Source organism: Culex quinquefasciatus, chromosome 3 (assembly GCF_015732765.1).
Source record: "Culex quinquefasciatus strain JHB chromosome 3, VPISU_Cqui_1.0_pri_paternal, whole genome shotgun sequence".
Lineage (NCBI taxonomy): Eukaryota > Metazoa > Arthropoda > Insecta > Diptera > Culicidae > Culex > Culex quinquefasciatus.
Window position 1 is genome coordinate 55,438,863 of NC_051863.1, and position 23,552 is coordinate 55,462,414.

Genomic DNA, 23,552 nt, shown 5'->3' on the forward strand with positions numbered 1-23,552 from the left:
TCAACCAATAATTTAATTATGCAGCGATTCCCCACGAAAACAGCATGATTCGAAAAAAAAGTTCTCCGATCGAGCTCAATTTTTTTTGTGGGGATCCTTGGCTGAAATACTTAGACCCGTATTTTTTTTGTTTGGCCATTAGGGTGACCTACGCTCTGTTAGCGTGGTCCGAAAAATGGCAATTTTCGTAGATTTTCGCAAAAACCACATTTTTCAAAAAATCATATCTCCACGCCATTTCATCCGATTTTAGCTGTCCTAGACGCAAAAGAAAGGTGATAAAGTTGGCTATTTGGAAAAATAGTAAGAAGTTTCAAAAATCTAGCTTAACATGTGAAAAAGTCGTATGAAAACTTAAAATACTGTTTTGAAGGTCTCGGGACCAAAGAGCCTATGTCTGAAAATATTTTTACCGGATTCCTCGGAAAATTTCACATAACATATCAAAAAACGATGATGTTTTATGTTTTCGATACTGTGAGATACGATTTTTTGAAATAAAAACTGGGTTTTTCGACGCGCCACTCACCAAAATGGAAAATGACGAAACCGGGAAATAACAACTTTTTTCACTAAAACAGCGATAAATTGAAAATTTCAGCGATGACCAATACATGTTAGGGTACCAAAATTTTTGTAATTGAAATACGCAACTTTTAATACCCTAACATGGATAGGTCATCGCTGAAATTTCAAGTTATCGCAGTTTTAGTGAAAAAAGTAAATATTTTCTCGTTTTCATCATTTTCCCGTTTTTGCGCGTGGCGCGTCGAAAAATCCAGTTTTTATTTTCAAAAAATCGTATCTCAAAGTATCAAACACATAACTTCATCATTTTTTGATATATGATGTGAAATTTTCCGAGGAATCCGATAAAAATGTTTTCAGACATAGGTTCTTGGGTCCTTAGACCTTCAAAACAGCATTTTAAGTTTTCATACGACTTTTTCAAATATTAATCTAGATTTTTGAAACTTCTAATTATTTTTTCCAAATAGCCAAACTAATCACCTTTCTAAAATCAGATGAAATGGCGTGAAGATATGATATTTTGAAAAAAGTGGTTTTTGCGTGAATCTACGAAAATTGCCATTCTTCGGACCACCCTAACAGGGCGTAGGTCACCCTAATGGCCAAACAAAAAAATACGGGTCTAATTATTTGAGCCAAGGATCCCCCAGAAAAATTTTGAGCCCGATCGGAGTACTTTTTTTTCGAATCATGCTGTTTTCGTGGAGAATTGCTGTATGATTATGCATAAATGGTTTGTAATATTCATTTTGAACAAAGTTTTCAATGATATCACATTTCTAAAACAATACTAACTAATGCACCGTTATAATCAACATTTTATGTTTTTGTTGTGTTCGCAAGTAGAATTTTATTTAACTTCAGCAATTTTTTGAAAACAATAATTGCTCATTTTTGTTTTTCTATAAAAAATTACCATTGATTGGATATCTTTTGACAAAGGACATTAGAAAGAAATTAACCGAACCATTTGAGTTGTTGCATGTTTACAATTTTGATAAGCATATTTAAATAATGCAGTTTTCAAAAATCCACTTCAGTTTTTCAAACATGTCACTGCGTTGACATGTTTTCATTCAAAAAGAAAACTTCGAAAAAAAAATATTTGCAAGCTTTGAAACACTCAATATGAAAATGTTGATTTTCGGGCAATTTTTTAGTAATATCGTTGCCAATAATCATTGAAGCAAATCTTCTGGATTCTGGATTGTGATAGTTTATAGATTTCTTCTGGAGATTTCGATCTTTTTCAGCATTTTTTGAACGAAAAACAACTTTTCGAAATTTTTGTAATTAAAAGTGATTTTACATGAGCAATTGTTTTAGAGGACATCAAATGCCAACTTTTCAGAAACTTCCAGGTTGTGCAAAAAATCATTGACCGAGTTATAAATTTTTGAATCAATACTGATTTTTTCAAAAAAATCGAAATATCACGAAAAACTGTTAAATTCCTTTTTAAATGTAAAATCAAATTTGCAATCAAAAAGTACTTTGGTGAAATTTTGATAAAGTTCACCGTTTTCAAGTTAAAGCCATTTTATGTAACTTTTTTGAAAATAGTAGCAGTTTTTTATTTTTTTAATAAGTGCACATGTGTGCAATTATAGTGCACAAAGTGTGCAATTAGACAATTTTTTTTGAAAAGCTGCAAAAATTCTCATTGTTTTGCTTTTTTGAACATTGTTGATACGACCCTTAGTTGCTAAGATAATGCCATTCAAAAGTTTAAAAACAGGAAAATTGATGTTTTCCAAGTCTAACCCAAACAACCTACCATTTTCTTACTTCGATATCTCAGTAACTAATGGTCCGATTTATAATACTAAAATATGAAACATTCGTGAAATTTTTCGATCATTTCGAAAGAAATATTTTCAAAAATTTTAAATCACGACTAACATTTCAAAAGGGCCAAACATTCAATATTACGCCCATTTAAAATAAGATATCGATTTTTGAATCTTCATATACCATTTTTGTATGGACAGTTGCCAAATTTGTATGGAAAATTATATGGAAAAACTAATTATGCTAAATGACTTCTTCTAATTAAGAATAACAAAAATGCAACAACAAATATGATTAAAAGATGTAATGCAGGATTACGTAATTCCAAGTTACAATAAATCGTTAATCTGATCTCAGAAGAAGTTTAAAAAAGTAGTTGTTCAGTAACTGGGCTGAGAACGTAGCCCAGTCACCGAATGCTGTTCGCTAACTGGGCTGAATGAAAAATAACGAGTTGACTACCGATGCATAATAATTTTTTTGATGAAATATAAAAATAAAAGTTACTCAAATTTAATAGCAATAATTACTTTTCATATTTCTCTGATTGTGACTTGAAATTACATAAGAGTTTGAAAAAAGTTTTTTTAATTTATTCAACATGATTTTTGCATCTATTTTTTACGTTTATCCATCGGAACCATTCTTCCATTTAATTTGGTAGAGCTCTTCTCTCGGCTTTCTACTATGGGTATGGTATCAAAAAATGCAAAGAAGTTGGTCCTATTTTGATTATCCAAAGTGATTTTTTCCGAGTGTTTTGGACAAACGAGTTTGGACTGTATTGTATACATATTTGATGTTCGTTTGATGAAAACTTCTAACCCAAAATCAAAAGACAAAGGAACGGACCGCGTTCTCCCCACAATTGTTCACCTTCTTTATCCAGAACCGGAACCGTGGCTCCAAAATGTCCTTATGGCAGCAAACAATACAAAACGAAAAAACGCTCACGCTGTGTGGGTGACGTGAATAATGTGAATACCACTCTTGCTTTGCATGCGCGCGATGCCGAAGTGTGTGTGTGTGTGCACTTTTTGTCGTATCAAAATAATAACAATAATAGGGAGACTAAAAGCTTTCTAATGTAAGCATAATTCTGTTTACCAGCCACTTTTTTCCATTTTTCACCACACGAAGTGGGTGTGTGCGTTAGTGTGTGGGTGAGATTGCTTGGTTAGAAGGACAATGTGTGGGTGTCACTTGAGTTAAAAGTGGTTTAGTATGTGGGTGTGTGCGCTTCTAGAAATGAAATATATGGTCACACTAGCCGGAAGGATGAGGTGAGCTTGTGGTTTTTTTCTTTAGTAGCTCTTTTAGTAGTAGTTCTTGTAAGCCATTTTAATTATCATTTCGTTTAGGTAGATATGCAAAATGAAATCATTTGAAGTTTAGATACTTCTTAAATATTTTGTCCAGTAATTTTAATTACCACTCATTTATGTTATTGTTAGAGAATTGCAATTGTCAGAGAAATCGCTTAAAATATCATGAAAACTAACAAAAAACATTTTTTTTTATATCTTCTCAATATTGATTTTACAAAGTAATCTTTAAAATGTTTTTTTTTTTTTCGAATACTCAATTAAAAGAAATAAAGTTGTAGGGTATATGACCCTATTTTGGACCTAGTACCTATTTTGGACCTATTTTTATTAATCGAGGTAGTTCAGGCTTTTAAAGTACGAATTCACTGAATCCAACCAACAGAAAGTGTAGGCAGGATCGTTTTGTATCTTACCTCTTCCAAAAATGTTAACATTTTTGATTATTTTCGCTTTTTTAGCCACTTTTTCCAAAGCCATTCGAACTTCCTTTCATTTTCCTAGCACATCGATTAGGTCCAAAAATTCCGGCCTCGTTGCTTATCAGATTTGGCTCGCGACACCTTGATGATTTTATCTGTTTTGCACTGATACAAAGCAATTTCGTCCGGTTTCCGAGCAATGTAACTGTTGTTTATTTAATTCTTTCTTGTTTTCCGTCACTAAACCATTGAAATAACTATTCTATTATCGAAAAAAACTCATTTCAAAATATTTTTTCAAATCAGCCGCGTTGGATCAGTTTTTGGAGCTACTTTGCCGTCGGTTCAAGGCTATCACCAACACATGCATAACAAGGTGTTGCCAGTTTTGTTTATCAATTTATTTCGATATTTCATTGAAATTGATTAAAAAAATTAATTTAATATTTTGAATTAAATTTCTTTACTGTAATTATTTGAATGAAATCTAAGCTTTAAAAAGCAAATAATTAACAGAAACAATGAAAATATGTTTTTTAAACGATAAAAATGCAAATTGATGCTAGAGATTTAGATGATTGTTAGGACCGATTGCAAAGCATCCCAAAATTTAAACTGATGTTGATTTATTTTTGTCTTAACATCATTATCACCAATTTAGCCGCATATATTTTTAATTTTTGCTTCAAAAAATGCAAACTGGCTACCCTGTTGGAATTGAAGGGGAAACGATTGAAAAACCTAAAGGGTCTAGTTCATTACATCGTCAGCTGTCACCGTGACAGGAGCTGTCAACATCGCTTACGAGTGGTTTTTGAAAAAGCCGCATGAATTAAATTTAAAAAAATCTTGAGTTAGTTTTAAAAAGATCCTAAGCGCTAGCTGTAAACAAATCAATTTTTCGATTAGTTCTCGATCAATTTACGAATTATAAATAAAAAACGCTTTGAATTATCATCTGCACGTCTTTTAAATGCTCTTTACTGGAAAACAAACAAAATTTGGTTTGGTTCAGAAAAAAATCAAATATGTGTCGGAGATCGTGATGGCTTTTAAGACGTTTTGCAAACTAATCAGAGAAATATACATATGGAAAATATATTTTTTGTATGTTTTATCTGATTTTTGTATATTTATCTATATATAATTTTTAAAAATACAGGTATAACGATTTTTTTTCACAATAGAGTTATCTACGTGCGCATGTATTGCGTGTACGTACACGAAAAAGATTGAGGTTAAATTTTGTCCGGCCAGCAAAATCAAATGGTGCGCTAGTGTGTGTACGCGAAACGTCATAAAGCTCTATTGGCAGCGTTGGTTCATAATTAGGGTTAGTGAAATTTCACGATTTCGCGGACAGCGTGAAATCCGTGAAATTAGTCTTTTTCCGCGAAATCCTGTGGAATTTTATGTTTGTGTGAAACTGTAACGATTTATCTCAAAATATTTTATTATACTTAAATAGGAATAAACATAATTTTAAGAACTACTATAGAATTGAGCGAGCGAATACCCTTGTTCAATTACTAATACAGGGTTAGTGAAATTCGATGAATTTATAAAAAAAATCAAATCATTTTCAATATTTCATCCATAAAGACTATTTCTGTAAATTTTATAAGTTTTCAATTGAAAAGCTTAATATGAACCATTTGAAGACTTGTTTAGATTTTTCAGTTTTTTAGAAACAAACAAAATATAGTAATATTTTTTCGCTTTAGTAAAATTTTACTACAATTTTATTTAAAATGTAAAATTTCATAAAAAAATTAGAAGAAATAAGCTTTGTTTTATCCAAAATTATAGGAAGAGTATTTTTTATTTTTGAAAGCATTTCAGATTTTTTTTCGAAGCCCTGTTTAATTTTAACGATATTTGATTATTTTGGTGGATAATTCCCGTGAAAGTTCAATATGCCACCTGTTATTTGTTTTCTGTTCTCATTTACAAATTATATTTTTTTGCCTATTGATGTTAAATTTAGTTTTTGAAGAGAGAGGAATCCTTAAAAATTATTTTGAATGGGCTGAATGTCGCAGAAAATTCAAACTATTTTACTCATTTTGGCTGGACAAGATTGTTGAATCTTGCTGTGATATGAAATTCAATAAACTGTAAACTGATAAAACAGAAGCAAATCAGCGAAAACGTTTTTGCTTTATTAGTCGAATATTAAAAAGTAGTTCATTAAATGACATTTTGTTTGAAAATATAAATAAAGCTCATCTATTGACCAGGTGGAAATATTTTGAAAATTACTAATTTTTTTGTGTCAGGTTCAAATTTAGTGAAGATTTATTTAGTTTATTGAATGAAGTATAAATAGTAATTTCTGTGATTAAAACAAAAGATTTTCAGAGTTATTTTAGCATTTTTCACGTTCCGCGAAATTTGCGTGAAATTTAGTGTTTTGAAATTGAGGTCCCCGTGAAATTAGCTATTTTCGAGCGTGAAAAATCACTAAGCCTATTCATAATAAATTACACTTTTAAATTTTACCGTGTCAATCATGTTAGAAACACAATTAAACCAGCTAGAAAAATAAAAATCTTCGAAAAAAAAAATAAGCATAAGAGGTTAATGCGATGTTAAGCATTAACATTAACATAACATTAACATTATGAATTTTATGATTTGAGACATATAGCCGGGGTGACTTTGATAGGTTTGATATTTTTCCGCAAAATGAAGAGTAAAAATTGAATACGTACGGAATGGTATGGAATCATACTGACCGTGGTAGAGAAGTGCTCAAAGTACCTCATGAAGAACTTTTCATGAAATTTTGAAAAAATTAAAAAGTTAGTTAACTATAACTAAGAAAATGTTGATAAATAGCATTATTTTCATCTTCTCAACGTGTCATGATTTTTCCAATGAACATGATTTTGAATCGTAAAACGGAATGCATTTTCGGATTCTTCGGACAATCTTCTACTAGGAAAAGGTAAAATAAGTGATATAAATATTATTAAATATTATTTGTTTTTGAAACATAATTTAAAAAAATCTCATAATTTAAAGGCATTTCCAGTAAAAAAAATTTCATATAAAATGTGAAAACTTTTGATTCATTCTTTAAATTCAGTTATACATGTAATATAAATCCATAATTTAATAAACAAAACTAGTTTCAACGAATTTCAGGCAAAGTTCTGAATTTTTAACAATATTACCTAAAATTTATGTATTATATTAAAAAGCTTATAAACATAATTAACTGAGTATTGACATAAATGATTTTCTTAAAAATTATATCAGCAACCTAAGTGATGGTAAGTTCAAAGTAAAAATAATGTTTGAAAACCTCAAATCTGCTTTTAACAAGACAAACTATGACTATCAAAGGCACCCTGGTATTCAAACAAAGATTTTTTCAAATATTACATTGTTTTCATAGTGCAACATGTAGTTAAACTTTTTGTCAAGCAACTGTAAAGTTTAACATGACAGATGAAAAAGTTTCACACCAAGTTACAAGCTATAATCTCCCTTTAAAATTGTTTAATAATATTTGAACATAAGCTCTGCGTAAAATTTAGAACTTTTTTTCATTGTAACTTGTTATGTATCTGTGTCATTCATTTAATTTTAAGATAAGGTGTTTTTATTGCGAGTAATAACGGGTTGTCTCTTATGTTCTAATGCTTGAACAATTAGGTCGTAAGAATATGCAAATTGTAAATAGGACAGAGACCTGCTAAAGATGCGTGAGTTTCCATTCAATATGATTAAAACACGTTTTCAAATTCAAATCCATTGTTTCATCATAATTGTTTAATTTCTGAAATAAATATTTTCCAAATTATAATCGTGGATAGGCCCTTTGGTTTACCAAACCGAGTTTTTGTAAGTGTGCGTGTTGCCGCCGCACGCCGCAATTTGAGTTGTCCAAATTTCAACCAATCAGAGTGTGGGTCCAAAATAGGTTCAGCGATGTCTCCAAAATACATTCAATAAGTCCAAAAAGCATCCAAAAAATGTTTTACTTGAAATGCTTATTACAATGGAATGGTTAATTTTTTTTAAATTTTCAATAGTACACTTTGTTAAGCATAAATTAAGGTACAAAACAATCCTGAAACGAGCCAAATTAGTTAGACCGTTCCTGAGAACGATGCGAAATATGTTGACGCTTTGCATAGTAGGTCCAAAATAGGGCCATATACCCTATCACAAATAATAATCAATTTATCAACATTCCATATGATTTATTTGCTGGAATTATTTAAAAATTTCAGAATTCAATTTAATTTGTTCCTCATGTCGATGCGTGATTTATTAATTTATGCTGGCAAATGTAACTCAGTGAACCGGATCGTTGAAAAAATTCAAACCAAATCTTCTGACAACAAAAGCACATTTCGAAAAGTTGTAGTGTGCTGAAAAGGTTACACAAATTATTCCATACTACATATCAAAAACAACCTCTAGCAATAAACATCAATATTTTCAACTTTTCCATCAACAAAGAGAAAAACAAAAAAAAATCCCTCAAACCTTTCATGCAACGCAAAACCCGCAGCGCAAAAAAACAGAAAAAATCGCCCTGCTGAAAATAAAAATTAAAAAGTCAGCAATTTTTCAATTTGTGATTTAACGCCGTACACGAGAAAGAGAGAAAAAAGTTTGAAAAAAAAAAAAAACTTTGCCGGCAACAATTTTGCCACCTGCTTAACACAGAAAAAAGGGGGCCGGGCCACGGCCACCGTTTGTGGGGTTATAATTTGAAAATTAATTCAAAGTTGTTGCGAAAAACTCTCACTCGCAGGCGCTCGCCGGAAGCCACCAGCACCGCCGCCGGTGGGATTGCTGGTTTGGTTCGTTTTGCGTTAATTTGATGGAAAATGTGGCAGGTTTCAGCATTGTTGGCTGAAAATTGAGCCCTTTTATGTTTGGAGTTTCGTAGTTGTATGGGAAAAGTTCCAGAGTGTTTTATTTAAAGGTCTTATAAACTATTGTGTTTCATATGTTCATTGGGCTTTCTTTCTAAATTCTAGAACTTCTTGTCATATTTTGCATAATATACACAGAAAAAAATGGTAATATTCATCAAAAAATGGTGACAGATTTCGTGTCAAAAAAAGTGTACATTACATTTTTTATAAGGTTTACATTTTTGAATGTTTTTAAGTTACACCCAAACGGCGGTCGCATGATTGTGATGCATGGCGGCATGAAAGTATATCAGAATCTGCATGAAAACTGTCCTCATGCATGTTTTGCGATATAGGGGTATGACATTTTTGCCCGTTACCGACAATTATCGACATTACCGACGGCTTTTTGGTTGTATGTCACAAAAAAAACCCTTAACAGAACGAGGATTGAACCACTAACTTCTTGATTATTGATCCGACACGCTAGCACCGCGCCATGGACGCTTGATGAAAAGTGAGTGAAAGAGCACCAACATATGCTTCTCTTTGGAGTGTTGCTCGGGGACGGGCCAGCGTTATATGTGTTGGTGAGAACTGCAGATCACTGAAATGTTTACACGCGGGCAAAAATGATCTAGGGGCTTGCTGCAAAAATGTTATAAAATATTACATTTTCTGCAGCAAATCCAATGTTGCAGATTTTGAGATATATTTTTCCTTTGGGTGTAAATTTCTCAAAAAAGAAATAATATTCAACCAACCCAACTTTCAACCTTCCAAAATTAAACGTTTTTTGTGTTATCAATCTCTGAAAACAATTAATTTAAAAGTTCCATGTGTTTTAATCCCTCAGATTTCGATAATTTAAAATATGTACATCAAAGAAGTATCTTCAACGTCGCAAGAAATCCTAATAAGTTAAACAAACCATTTTATATGTTTTTTGACTTCTTTTAAGAATTTAAAGCGACAAGTTTGCCCATGAAAGCATCTAAATAAATTACGAGATAATTTTGAGTTTTCAGAAAAAATAAGGTTTGGCATTTTCAAAGAATTATTTATGTGAGATATATAGCTAATGATTCTCAAGTCCATATTCAAGGTTTTTGAAGCTATTCTAAAAAAACTATTTTCGCATTTTTTTTTCATTGAAGGCTGTATTTCAGCAATTATCAAACTATTTAAAAAAAATTCAAGTGATTTTTTTTTTCAAACGACAAGTTTGTTTCGCCTCATGAATGTTTTTACCATCAAGACAAATGTAAAACTTCAAATTGATTGTTTAGCAATGAAAAGTAGGCAAGAAATTCATTTGTCATTTTCTATTCCTTTTTTATATTTTTTGATAGCAAATTCAATATGATTTACATATTTATGGCTATTTCTTAATTTTAAGCGACTTCATTAAAGAGCAAGAGATTATCAATGCAGGAACAAAAATCAAATTAACAAAATATTTCAATTTTATTGCATTTTGGAAACTGCTTGAAGTTTATGTAAAAAAAACAGTTAAGGGAGCCTTCTTTTATAACGAACGCAGTTGGGGTGAGAGAGGTTGAAGGCCATGCCTTGTTTCATGCACATTTTTTATAAATTAATTTAAATTTTGTAAAGTTGGGGGAGAGGATCTAAAAATCATATTTATTCTGATGCGTAATAAAAGTACGCTTCCTAATGACAACTACCTAGATGAAGACCATTTATCGACTTCAGTTTCTTTAAGTAGAATTTTTTAAAACACTCTTGCTTTCTAAATTGAATCGAAATTCACTACACAAAAACGGTATTAGTTTAATTTGGTATAGTTAAGAGAAAACTAGAATTTATCTCACCACCACATTTTTTACGACATTGCCTTAATATAATTAGTTGGATTAATTTGGTCGGTTTTCATGGTTGAAAGGAGTAATTACTGGAAGTTCCACTCGAAGAAGTTTTTTTTTCATAAACAAATTGTCCTAGAATCTGAGATCAAAAAATTATTATTCAAAAACTTTTGCGATGTGTCTGAAAAAAAAAATCAATTCAAAATGCACTGATTATTTTTATTATATCAAATTTCACGGATTTCAAGACTTCTGCATTTTTGTTAAAGAGTCACAACAATGATCTGACAAATTCAAAATAAAAAATCAATATTTCCATGGAAATTTTTGTGCAATCAGCTGAAATCGATTGAGAATGTATTCCCCTGCATTTGAAATCATTTTTAACATGTTTGGGTTATTTTAAAAATTCCTAGATTTTTTGAAAATGAAGAGTGCAATTTGTTTTGCCCCTCCCTCCCCCCATCCACCTCCGTCACCATCTTTTTTTATTAAAATTCTTTGAAATGTGCATTAATATAATTTAAAAAAAAAAAATGCATCGTTTATTGCTGTACAATTTAAGTTTGTTTTTTGTTATAAATTTGATGAAAATTAAATAAAAAGCTCAGTATCAATTCAAATAATGTTTAAAAAATTATGCTAAAATGTTTTATATGATTTATATTGTAGTTTTAATTAAGTTCAATCCAGGTCTAGAGATCAAAAAAATTAAATATTAAAAAAAAAATATTCATCATAAAATATCAATTGCTCTGAAGTGCATTTTATACCAAAAATAATCACTTTTACCAAAAACAAATTTAAATGTTTGATCAAAAATGTAGGTATTAAATATTTTAAGGAATCTAAACACAAAAATACAAAAAAAGTCTGGGATTTTGGATTTTTTTTTTAACTTTAAATTTTTATTTGTTGATCCAACGTAATTGCAAAATATGTATTTTTTTTATTTCCTAGTGATTTTTTTTTATCAATTATTATTATATCAGAAAATTTTCACCAAATTTCAATCTCTAAAGCATTCCCAGCAAATCAAACCAACCTAATCAGTGACTTTTCCAACCGCGACTTTTCACGCGACCAACTTTGCGTAACTCCCAACGCGACCTCAGCCGTGGAACAAGCAAAAAAAACGAAAGTCCCAGAGCCTCAAGCCAACCTTTCTCCCCTGCCCCCACCGGAAGCCACCCCCTTAGGTGCGAAAAAGTGGCACCCCATCCCCCCTGTGGGACTAACCTGAAAAGCCCTCCATTTGGCAGGGGAAAAATTTCAAATTCATCTTTTAAAAATTCCCCCCGACGAAGCAAATCTGACAAATTGCGCGACGTGCCGGGAATTGGCGAACTTTTGCGACTCCGTTTTATTTTTTTTCTTGTGTTGCCCAAGACTTTGTCGACGAGGTCCGTGATTTGTGTGACGGTTGATTTCGCTTTGGGTGGGGTCTTACGAGGGTTGGAAGGGGAAAAAGGGGCACCCAAGCGAGTTGTGCCAGTGGCAGTGGGCCATTAAACTGTGACGGAAATGAATTTTCACGGCGATGGCGAAATTGGCGGACTTTATTTTGGGCTTTGTTGGAAGCAGGAAGCAGAATTTGACACTTTTTTCTTTAAACAATTTAACTGGGTAGAAAAACAGTAATTTTTCGATAAATTAGTACAAAGGCATAATGTCTCACAGACTTGATTTAATTTTAAAAATTCAAGCCAAAATTTAAACGAATTCCCCATAAAATTATCTAAACCCTATCTGTATGCCAAGCTTCATCGCACTCTTCATCAGTCCATTCGAAAAATGATTAGATTTCACCGAAAACAAGACAACAGTAACGAGCCCCAAACTCGTGTACACACCATCAACCGAAAGAGCTTGCGGCTTTTCCGTTGAAATCTCGATTCAATAATCCCAAAATTGGACAGCAAACAGCATTACCCGAGAAAAGTTCGCCCGGAAAAATGAAAAAGAGTCGCACTTCATTGGGATTCCTGAAAAAGGCTGCAAATTTCAGCAAAACTTGTACATGGTACAACTTTTCCGCCCCCTTCCCCGACCCCTTTTGAGTGGTCCAGGAACCTCGAAACGATGAAGTAAGCCCAAATTTCTCCCTGCTCAACTCAACGCGAGGAAAAACTTGGCCTGCTCCCCGAAAGTAATTAACTTGCAATCAATTCGCATGCAAATGTGATTAGATTCTGTTTGCGTCCCCTCCCCCCAGTCAATGGGTTTTGCAGGATTCATTTTGCTGGGATGGTTCATTTGAATTTTTGGAAGAGGAGTGAAAAACTCTGCAATATTGAATGGATGCTAATCAGCTCAACATGAATGAACAACTCGGAAAATGGAAAAAAACAACTTTGAGAGTGCTAATTCAGGCAAATTCGTAGAAATTTGAACAAATTTGGAGTTTTACAAAAACTTTTGAAAAATAAAACTCTAAATTATTGTATTCAAAGCATTTAAATGCATTCTAGTAACAAAAAGAAACGCCCTTACTTTTTTGAACCGTAAATTAACTTAATGGCTATTTGACATAAAATTCAATTAAAATTTTTTTTTTTTAGAATTGCAAATTTAAAGTTGTGCTGGAAAAATGTGCGACTATAGCTGACAAATCTGCTTTTGCAACTTGTTGCATAAACTACTATCATGCAGAAGTAAAAAAAACATTTATGAATATTTGGCAGTGAAAAAAATGTTATTTTGTTAAATGATCAATCAGATTTGCAATCGAAAAAAAACTTGTTTTGTTTTTTGTTTTTTGTTTTTTGTTTTTTGTTTTTTTGTTTTTTGTTTTTTGTTTTTTGTTTTTTGTTTTTTGTTTTTTGTTTTTTGTTTTTTGTTTTTTGTTTTTTGTTTTTTGTTTTTTGTTTTTTGTTTTTTGTTTTTTGTTTTTTGTTTTTTGTTTTTTGTTTTTTGTTTTTTGTTTTTTGTTTTTTGTTTTTTGTTTTTGTTTTTGTTTTTTGTTTTTGTTTTTGTTTTTTGTTTTTGTTTTTTGTTTTTGTTTTTGTTTTTTGTTTTTGTTTTTGTTTTTGTTTTTGTTTTTGTTTTTGTTTTTGTTTTTGTTTTTTGTTTTTGTTTTTTGTTTTTGTTTTTTGTTTTTGTTTTTTGTTTTTGTTTTTGTTTTTGTTTTTGTTTTTGTTTTTGTTTTTGTTTTTTGTTTTTTGTTTTTTGTTTTTTGTTTTTTGTTTGTTGTTTTTTGTTTTTTGTTTTTTGTTTTTTGTTTTTTGTTTTTTGTTATTTGTTTTTTGTTTTTCAAAAATTTTAAATCCTAATTACCAACTTCAACAATCACACCAAAGTTTCTCCAAAACTCATTAATGCAGAACAGAGGAAAACATTGATCAAAATTCAATGGAAATCTAATTAACTTTCGTAACGACAAGTCCACACCACAATTGGCGAGCCTCTTTCCCAGGGTGATCAAGATTCATATCGCGATGGTTTTCCCTCTTTGTAAGCACAGTGAAAAGTGTCGCCTCCCCCGCGCAAAGGCCATAGAGCGAACGAAATTTGCATAAACCCACTCTCAAAGTCAGCTTGCTTGTCTTGTTGGTTGGTGGAAAAAGCTCGCGCCTAATCAGACACTGTGATTAATTAAAGCTGCCCGCCGGGAGTCCTCTTCACACAAAGTCAACTTCTTCTCCTAATCAGCGACAAATTATCGATGTTCACAAACTGGCGATGGGAGACACCGGGGAGGAATGTTTTCATGTAGTGGAGTAAATCTTTCGATTCGTGGAATTTTTGATTGCTTGGTTTTGGTATGAATTGAGGACAGGGTTTAAGGAAAAAATTCGACTGATGGTTGAAAGTGTTTTGGCATTTGGGAAAACCAGTGAAAATCTCGAAAAAAAATCATTCCGCCCATCAACTCAATCCAATAAGCCTCAACCAAAAGCCTGAGCGAACTTTTCCAAGCTCACTGCTAAATTGTTCACACCACGTCCTTCGCGCTCGTGCCACCCCACGACTTTGCCAAAGTGGGTCATTTGCGGGTGCCTGTTGAATGGACCGGCCTGTAGGAAGTTCCGTCCTGGTCCCGCGAAATGTGCGAAATCACTCGAAAATGGTTCGATCATTACGAAGCACGATGTCGGGGCGATTGCCGTCTCCCACCCCAGCTAGAAATGGGCACTTCACAAACTCAAAACGTTGTTCATTTTTGAAACAGTGTGTTTTTTTCTGCCAGTTGGCATTCTTTTCCCTTTTTAAGGGATCGTTCAGAAATGATGCATGTTTTAGTTTATGCAAAAACTTTCATTATTTTCGGTGAAGTGACTCATTCGACGAAATGACTATTTATGTGAAATGGCTCAATTGGTGAAATGAATATTTCGTATTTGTTACTCTTTCGGTGATATGAATAATTATATGAATTGTTTTCTGTCGGTGAAAAGAATTTAACTGATTTTTTCGGTGGAATGGCTTTTTCCATGAAATGACTTGATAAAAATATTTCGGTTTTATTATTTATCCGTTGAAATTAACCATTCGACGTAATTGCAATTTTAAGTGAAATGACTCATTCCGTGAAATGACTTATTCGGTGAAATGAATTATATTTTGAAATGACTCATTCGTTGAAAATAATCTTTTAGTATCCTGAACCATTCGACACCATGAATTATTTCGATAAAACGACCGAATCGGGGAAATGTCTTTGAAATTAGCTGTGGGGCAAAAAGGTTTTTTATTTCGGTAAAATGACCCATTTTTTTGAAAAACACACTAAGTAAAATGTCACATTCGTTACAATGAGTTAACCAAAGCCATTTCACCGAAAGGGTCATTTAATACAAATATGTTTATATTTTATTTTAATTTTTGATGGGGAAACTGGACAAAATTCTCATAAAAACTTTCGGCAACCAAACGCAAATTTGAAACTCAGTGTTCAACGTAACAAAAGTATCTCATTTAAGGACAACCCCCAAACTGTTTGCGCAAAACTGAAGGAACAACCTCAAGGACAAAGAGCGACGTTTTTTTGTTGTTTTTTTTTCCAGAGCCTCCCCACAGATTTCAACGAAAAAGGGAAACGATTACCTTACACAATTGCCGGGAAATCGATGGGGTGGACCGGACGGGGAGAAGTCAGACAAAAAACAAAACGACTGTAAAGCGATAGTAGAATAAAAAACTCCTGCTGAATTGCTGATTGATCCCCCTAGCAGCTGATGGAGGACGTGGGATCGGAAAAAGAAAACTTACATCTAGGGTGAGCGAACCTCAAGTTGGGTCTAATTTCCAAGAAACTGTCTCAAAGTAAGGCAAGCTTAAAGGTTAGGACGTTTTACCCTAGAAGGGAAACTTCTGCCCAGAAGGGACAAAAACTGCAGTCGTCGCTATACCTTAGAGCAGAAGCGATTAACGACCTTTAGACATCCCTGGGGTGCAAAAAAGAAAACAGCCATGACAAGGTTAAAGGGATTTTAGCTAGGAGAGAAGATTGTGGGGGTAGGCTCTGTGAAGCATCATTGATTGGTTCAATTTATTGGAACAGTTTTCACCGTTTCGTTGAATGATTGCAATTGATTGGCGCTGTCGATGTGCTGACGCTGATGGTGGCGTATTGAGAGAAGGATAAAAGAAACTTGAGGTGATTTTTTGGATGGATTCCATCAGCCTAAAGTTTTAGTCTTGGACTGAAATTTAAATGATTTTTTTCAAATTAACATTTCTGCCAAAACCTCAAAAATCAACAGCAATTTAACAGCACCAACCACTTCCAGCATTAATATCTCATCACGAATTCACCCATCTAGATCTACCCGTGACTCTCTCCAGCGCCACCGGGGACATCACCACATACAATCATGTCACGCGGTGGCCCCTCCCGTTGGCAACACCGCTGTCGTTCATCATCAGCGGTGTGTGTGTGTGAGGTGTGAGCGGCCAAGTCGCCGAAGGCGACTCGTGCCTCGTACACATGACACATCTGCAGGGTAAGATATAGGAAGAGTCGGCCACCCTAGAATTAGTTATCGCAAAGCCTCAAGACGTGACCAGTGGAGAACCGGCGAACCGGCGCACTGTGTCAACCATTTAGATCGCGGTACTGCGAGCACGCGGGACTCCGGGATGACTCCCGCGGGAAGTAGTTGGGCGTTGATGCGATTTGTCACGTGGTTGACCAGCGCGACCACGAGCTGCAGCAGCAGCAGGGGCAGGCATAGTCGCAATCGATGGTTCAACTAGCTGGAGTCAGCGATTTCGTAGAAATTAAATTTGCAGAATTGTGTGATACAGCGTAACGACCTTTCGGCGAAACGGCTGAATGCCACTGCGTAACGCAGTTTGTGCCTCCGCCGTTAACGGATCAATTAGCGGCCGGGACCCATCTGGGATGTCTTGTTTGGCAGTATATTTGCTGCGATTTTGATCAACGGCTTGCTGCATCGGGCGTCCATATCTGAGTGATAACTAAATCAAGCCACGAGCTGGAATACACCTTTGATGAGATATAAACGTCGTATGTTTGCATTCGATTTGATTTGGATCTTTGAAATGTGGTTATTGGATTAGAGGTTGAATCTTGATTGAAGCTTGATACTGGGAAGACGATGATTTTTAAAAATTCAAATTGCTTAATACATTTCTTTTATTTTTTTAAATAAATATGAATAAATTAATGAAAATATTTGCGTCTTATTTTGATATGTAACTGCAAATACTGGATTTGTGAACAGTTTTTAAGTAATTTTTTGCAGTAATTAATGCTTAATTTTTCAGGAAAATTTTGAGGAGTTGGGGAACAAAATCTGGAAATAAATTACCGAACTGTTGATAAACAGAGTTTTTTTTTTGATAAATAATTTATTTTTTTAATAAATATAAAGTGTCACCATTATCTTCATGAAAACGAGTTCAAACCGGAAAATGGATTGTATTTTCAGATTCTTCAGAAGATTTTCCACAAAGGGAAGACACAATCAGATTCTGTTTAACGCTCTAGCACACATGGTTTCTCTAGAGAACCACTAGTTATTGTCTTTGAAATTATCCAATTTGGTCGACTCAGTTACAAGTGTCGACTTCCGTGGCCGTGAGGTTACGGGTTTCGCCTTGTAAGCGGAAGGTGATGGGTTCAATTCCTGTCTGGCTCGGCAAAGTCAGATCCCTTAAAAGAGTAAATATGCTCACTGGGAATACTGACCGGTAGGGGATGGGTTTCGACAAGCGGCATGCTGGATTTTCAATCCAGAGGTCGTGAGTTCGATTCTCGTACCGGGATGATGAAGTTTTTTTTTTAAAAAAAAGTGATGGTGAAAAAAGTGAAAATTCTCGACATTGCTCTGGGCGGGAAAGGGTTATTAAGTTTATGTATTTTAAATAAAATTTAAAGAAATATCAGATTTAAAAGCCATTTTCTGTAACACTTCATATCAAATGTTGAAATTAAGATCAACTTTTCTTCATAACTAGTTTCAATGGCAGTAAAGATCAATATTTTTGCCTTCCTCACCTTACTGAGGAAAGGCTATAAAATCACTCGAAAACTGAACTTCTTAATAAGACCTCCTAGACCCACCTTCATGTATACCTATCGACTTAGAATCAAATTCTGAGCAAATGTCTGTGTGTGTGGTGGGATGTTGTTCAAAAAATTGTCACTCGATTACCTCGACATTGGCGGAACCGATTTTGTCCGTTTTGGCCTCATTCATCCGTCTTGGGGTCCCATAAGTCGCTATTAAAAATTATGCAGTTTAGTTAAGAATTCCAAAAGCTATGCTAAAAAAACGATTATGACTAAACTACAAAAGATTGTAATAAGGAGGGTTTTTGTAAGAAATCCCATGTTGTACGTTTTCAGAAAGGTATTTGCAAGACTTTTCCAACGCAACCAAAACATTGAAGATCTGATAACCCTATCAAAAGTTATAATCACTTGAGTGTTATTTATACACTTTTTAGAGGCCAGAACTCAGATATTTTGATGAAAACGTCGTCCAAATATATCATGCGACCTATCTTTGGATAGGAAAATGAGCTTAAATTAAATTGGAGATTTGACTACCTTATCATAAGCATATAAGTGCCCAGAAATATTTACCCTGATCTGACTACCCAATTTGACAGTTTGAATAATGAGTCAAATTTATGGAAAACTGAAAATGTACCGTTTTCAAATTAATCTGATGCAGGCCTGTCCAACGTCCGGCTCGTGACTACTTTTCAAAATAGTTCTATGACCGACCCTCAAGACTGTATGAAACATTCATTAAATAAATTTGGTGACTAAATTTAGACGAAAATAAGCTTATGATCATTTTTTAAATACCAAAAATATTGAATGTGAAATATATGAAAAACTTATATTGTTGTTTATAAATGTATTAAAAGACACTTTTATTTAAATTTCTTACAGATTTCACTGTGTTTATTTTATAGAGGTTGTTCTTTTCGAGAAACTTGATTAAAATAGTTTTTTTTTAATAAATGAGCAAACAAAAAATGATGCATTTTTGCATGACAACTTTTCAGTCATAAAGTTTTGTTAAAAAAAGCTTGAAATCGCAAATTTTTCAAACTGAAAATAGAGATCGCTGCAAATATTTTTAAAACATTAAAAATGTCTAAAAGTAAACATAAAATCAGGGAGCAAAAAAAAAATTAATTAACTTTTGAAATTGAAGAATAACTTATTAAAATCTACCCAAAAAAAAATTGTCTTCACTTTTATTCAAATTTTATGAGTTTTTATTATAAGTTTTTAAAATTTTAAAAAATATCTGAACAACGCAAACAGTGTTTTTCGTAAAAAATTTGAATCAAAATTTTGATTGATTTTTTATACACATTATTCTGTTCAGGAAATTAAACTTAAAAAAACACTTTCAACTACAAAAAAAAAAAACATTTTTTTAGACAATGCACAGTGGATCGCAAAATTAAGTGGAAAATGGATTATCCGAAAAATTGTGAAGTTTTCGAGATTTGGTGTCTTCAGAAGAGTTGTTGCAAACAAAAAGTGGCAACTTTAAGTTTGGTTGAAAATTTGGATGGCTCACGATTTGGGTAATTTTGAAAATCTAACTTGTCAGGAAATTTTTTGAGAACTTTTTTGCCTTCTAGAAAGTTGTTGGGCTTGCCAATTCAAGCAACTTTGTCGAAGGCACCAAAATTGTATCTCGTAATATCTTCTACGACCAAATTTATAGAAAGCATCCGAGCAAACCTTCAACATTCAGTTTTTTGAACGTGGCAATTCAGGGTTAAGTTTTAGAAAAGAATTAAGCCAAAATGTCAAAAAACGATTTTCGGTCATATTTTGGGATTAAATGAAAATTTTACATGGAAACCCAAAATTAATTCTGAGGGCATATTCAGATTCAGTGGTCAAAATTATATGGAAAATCATATATTTCTGGAGTTTTTTTTTTAAAAGGTCCAATAAACCAAATTTCCAGTTTTTGCTTTTTGGGTGTTTTGGAAACCGCCTTGAGTCAGGGGTTTTAAAAAGCACCCAAAAAGCAAAAACTGAAATTTTGGTTTATTGGACCTTTTCAAAAAAAAAACTCCGGATTTGGAAATTTTTAGAATTTCGTTAGGGTTCATATGGTTTTTCCATATGGTTTTCCCTTTAAAATTACACTTTTGCAAATGAAGATATCTCGAATTTAAAGAAAAACACCCCTGAGATTTTTTCAGCGTTTGTAGTGCTAGATCTCCTCTTTCAAATGCAACCTGGAGCTTAAAATTTGACTTGCGCCTTTTCGAAATATTTAGGTTTAAATTTGCATCTTTTTTTAAAGTAAAAAAGACTGTAACTTTTGACCGTTAAGTAAAAACATCGAAAACATCATCATTTTTTCGGAAAATCAATTTTCCACTTAATATTGCGACTTGGATCACTGTGCAAAGATATTAGGGTTTTAATTGCAGTCGACAAATGCAAGAAAATAAGTTTATTTGATTATTTTTTGTTTTTGTTTTGTTTAAAGTTGCATTGTAATTTTAAACAAAACAAAAACTAAAAATAATCAAATAAACTTATTTTCTAAAAGTTACCTTGGTTTTCCTGTCTTTAAAACAAGATTGATAAATTTTATTTGCTACTCTAGTTTATATATCTGTTCAATTTCAAAGAACCTTGTAGGGCACCCCTGTTTTAAGTTATAAATTGTCGATTTTTTGTTGGATTTTTTTTTTTGCATTTCAAAAATATTTATTGAAAGAAAAATTTGAGAGCCTGAGGTAATGTCTTATGTTTTTCTCTCTGAAACATTAAAATACGGACAATTCGTTTTTCACAAAGATTTCAAATCCCTTAAATATTGTTACAAGCCAGATTGATCGACTCAAGAAAAAAATCCTTAATAATGAATTTAAGAAAAAGTTTGATACAGTTGTATTTTTTTCTTTGGAAAAAGCCATTTAATAACCGTTTCATTTTGTTTTTGGCTGCCCCCCGAAAATCACCATAAATAAACACTGAATTACCCGTCAAAACCCCTCCCAACGTGGGATATTTCGCCGCGATAATCCACTCGCCACGCCGAGAGTTTATCGCTCGCGGTCACGCTGCCACACAGAAGGATAAATCCCGCGTGCCGCCGAAAAGCCCCAAATTAAATTAATGCTCGACTGCAAAACCTACCTGTCCCAAATTGGAGAAGCCATATTTATCGGCGATGATATCGGCGACATCCGCACCCGTCGGTATGTACACGGCAAACTCGTTCAGGTAGATCGCTTCCGGCCGGTTCCGGCTTCTGGTTCTGGGGCCACCACTGACACCGGTTCTGGTTCTCCCGGTAGCACTACTATTAATTATGGCGTCCGCGGTGACGCTCGAATTATAATTATTGGACACATTATCATCATCATCATCAGCATCGGCATTATTTGCATTAACATAATCAACATCATTTGTTGAAATTAAATTCGCTCCGGACGCCGCAAGGGTCGCGTTCTGGCCACCACCGGCCGGAAGCAGGGCCTGGACCTGGGTTAGGATGGCCACGGCCACCGTCAGGATGACCACCACCGGCTCTCTTAGGACCACCATTCCGGCTGTCGTTGCTGGTCGTCACACCCCGGTCGCCGCAACTGGTCCGGACGATCTGGAAGGTGGCGGTGGCGGTGGAAGGTCTCTGCTGGAACCTGCTATCGCGCTCATAAAGCGTCTCCCTGGTGGTGTCTAGCCGAAACAACCTTTGATGGATGACCCGTCGGAAGCGGATTCCGAAACCAATCAGCACTAAATTAATTATTTCAATTTTCCTCACGAATCACACAAAACTCGCAGCATTTTCCCCCTCACTTCTTGCTCTTCTTGTAGGAACTTCCGGGCGGGATTTTTTTTGCTTTTTCTCACGCCACCCTCACACTCCCAGCACGGGCTAGAACTCCTCAGGTGGGTGTTCCTCCCACGATTAGAGATTCCGGGCACGAAAACGCGATTGACCCCGGCCTCCTCGTCGGTGTTGGTTGGTTCCTTCCTTCCACTTCAGGGAGCCCTGCGAAAAGAAAGCGGCGGCGGAAAAGAGAAGAAACATTATCATTATGATGTTTTGCTTGCGTGACTGTAAATCATTTCGCTATTTTTCTGTGGTGGTCTGGCAGAAGGTTTTTCTTGCCCGGATGATTGGGGTTGTTCTTGGACAAGACTTTTCTTAGGATGTAGATTTTTAGCAATTTCAAAAAGTTGATTTTTTTTTGCCAAAAGTTTACCTCAGCTGAGCAATTCTCCACCAAACTCGGAAATGGATTTAACTGAAATGAAACATTCGTGAAATTTTTCGATTTTTAATCATGACTAACACTTCAAAAGGGCATGATATTGAATGTTTGGCCCTTTTGAAATGTTTGTCCTGATTCCAAAAAAATGAAGATATGTTTATCGAAAAGATAGAAAAACTTCACGAATGTTTCATATTTTAACATTGAAAATCGGACCATTAGTTGCTGAGATATCGACATAAGAAATTGGAGGGTTGTTTGGGTGAGGCATAAAAAACTTCAATTTTTCATTTTCTTTTTCTTTAAGCCGCTGTATCTCAGCAACTAGTGGTCCAATCTTCAATGTCTCTTAGACAATTTTATAGCAAATTTTCTGAACTTTTCAAAAAAATATTTTCAGGAATGGACAACCTTGGTCACTTTTAAAAAGAATAAAAAATCGGAATTTCTTGGACAGAATTTAACTAAGAATGGCTATATTTTGAAATCGGTGTTCTTAACCCTCTACTGCCCAAAAATTATTATTAAAAAGTTTTATTTTTCTTGTGTTCAGGAGTTCATTTTGACCAAGTTTTGTTTTACGTAAACTTTACTTTTCTTGTTTTATGTTTTATTGTTCAATATTTAGTATTTTAATTTGCATTTATCTTGTTCAGCTTATGTTTGTTTTTGGTAGTATTTGACATTTTATACCACATCCTATTATTAAATTTTTCCTATCAATTTTTCTTATATTTTTACAGCAATCATTTTTTAAATTTTGTGCTTGTTTTTCACATTTTCTGCTATAAAATGGCACCATTATCATTTAAATTGTTAAAAAAATGCGTAGAGGCATAGTCTGGGATACTAGAAAAAATACAGCATGCTTCTTTTTACTTAAAATATAGGAAATGTTAGTTTAAAAAAAAACGCCGAAGTTGACCCCTAAAAAATGACTTTTTTTTTTTAATGGAAAAGTCACTCAAATCATTTTTTTCTAAAATTTTAAGATTTCTTCATTCCAAGGCCTTTCAAAGATCAAAAATGGTGGAAAAAAAGATTTTTGGCGATTTTTTAAATCGAAGCCCGTCTAAAGGCAGGGTT

The 23,552-nt window shown here is 33.6% G+C and overlaps 1 protein-coding gene across 2 annotated transcripts in view; it reads right to left on the bottom strand.

Annotated features, from left to right (window-relative positions):
* LOC6048628 (furin-like protease 2) overlaps nt 1-23,552 on the bottom strand; it is a 614,884-nt gene that overhangs the window by 273,703 nt on the left and 317,629 nt on the right. For both annotated transcript variants that reach the window (XM_038260446.1, XM_038260447.1), the window contains exon 2: nt 21,382-22,243. In XM_038260446.1, coding sequence (XP_038116374.1) covers nt 21,382-21,792 — 411 coding nt within the window. In that variant the 5' untranslated portion in view covers nt 21,793-22,243. The remainder of the gene's footprint in view (nt 1-21,381; nt 22,244-23,552) is intronic.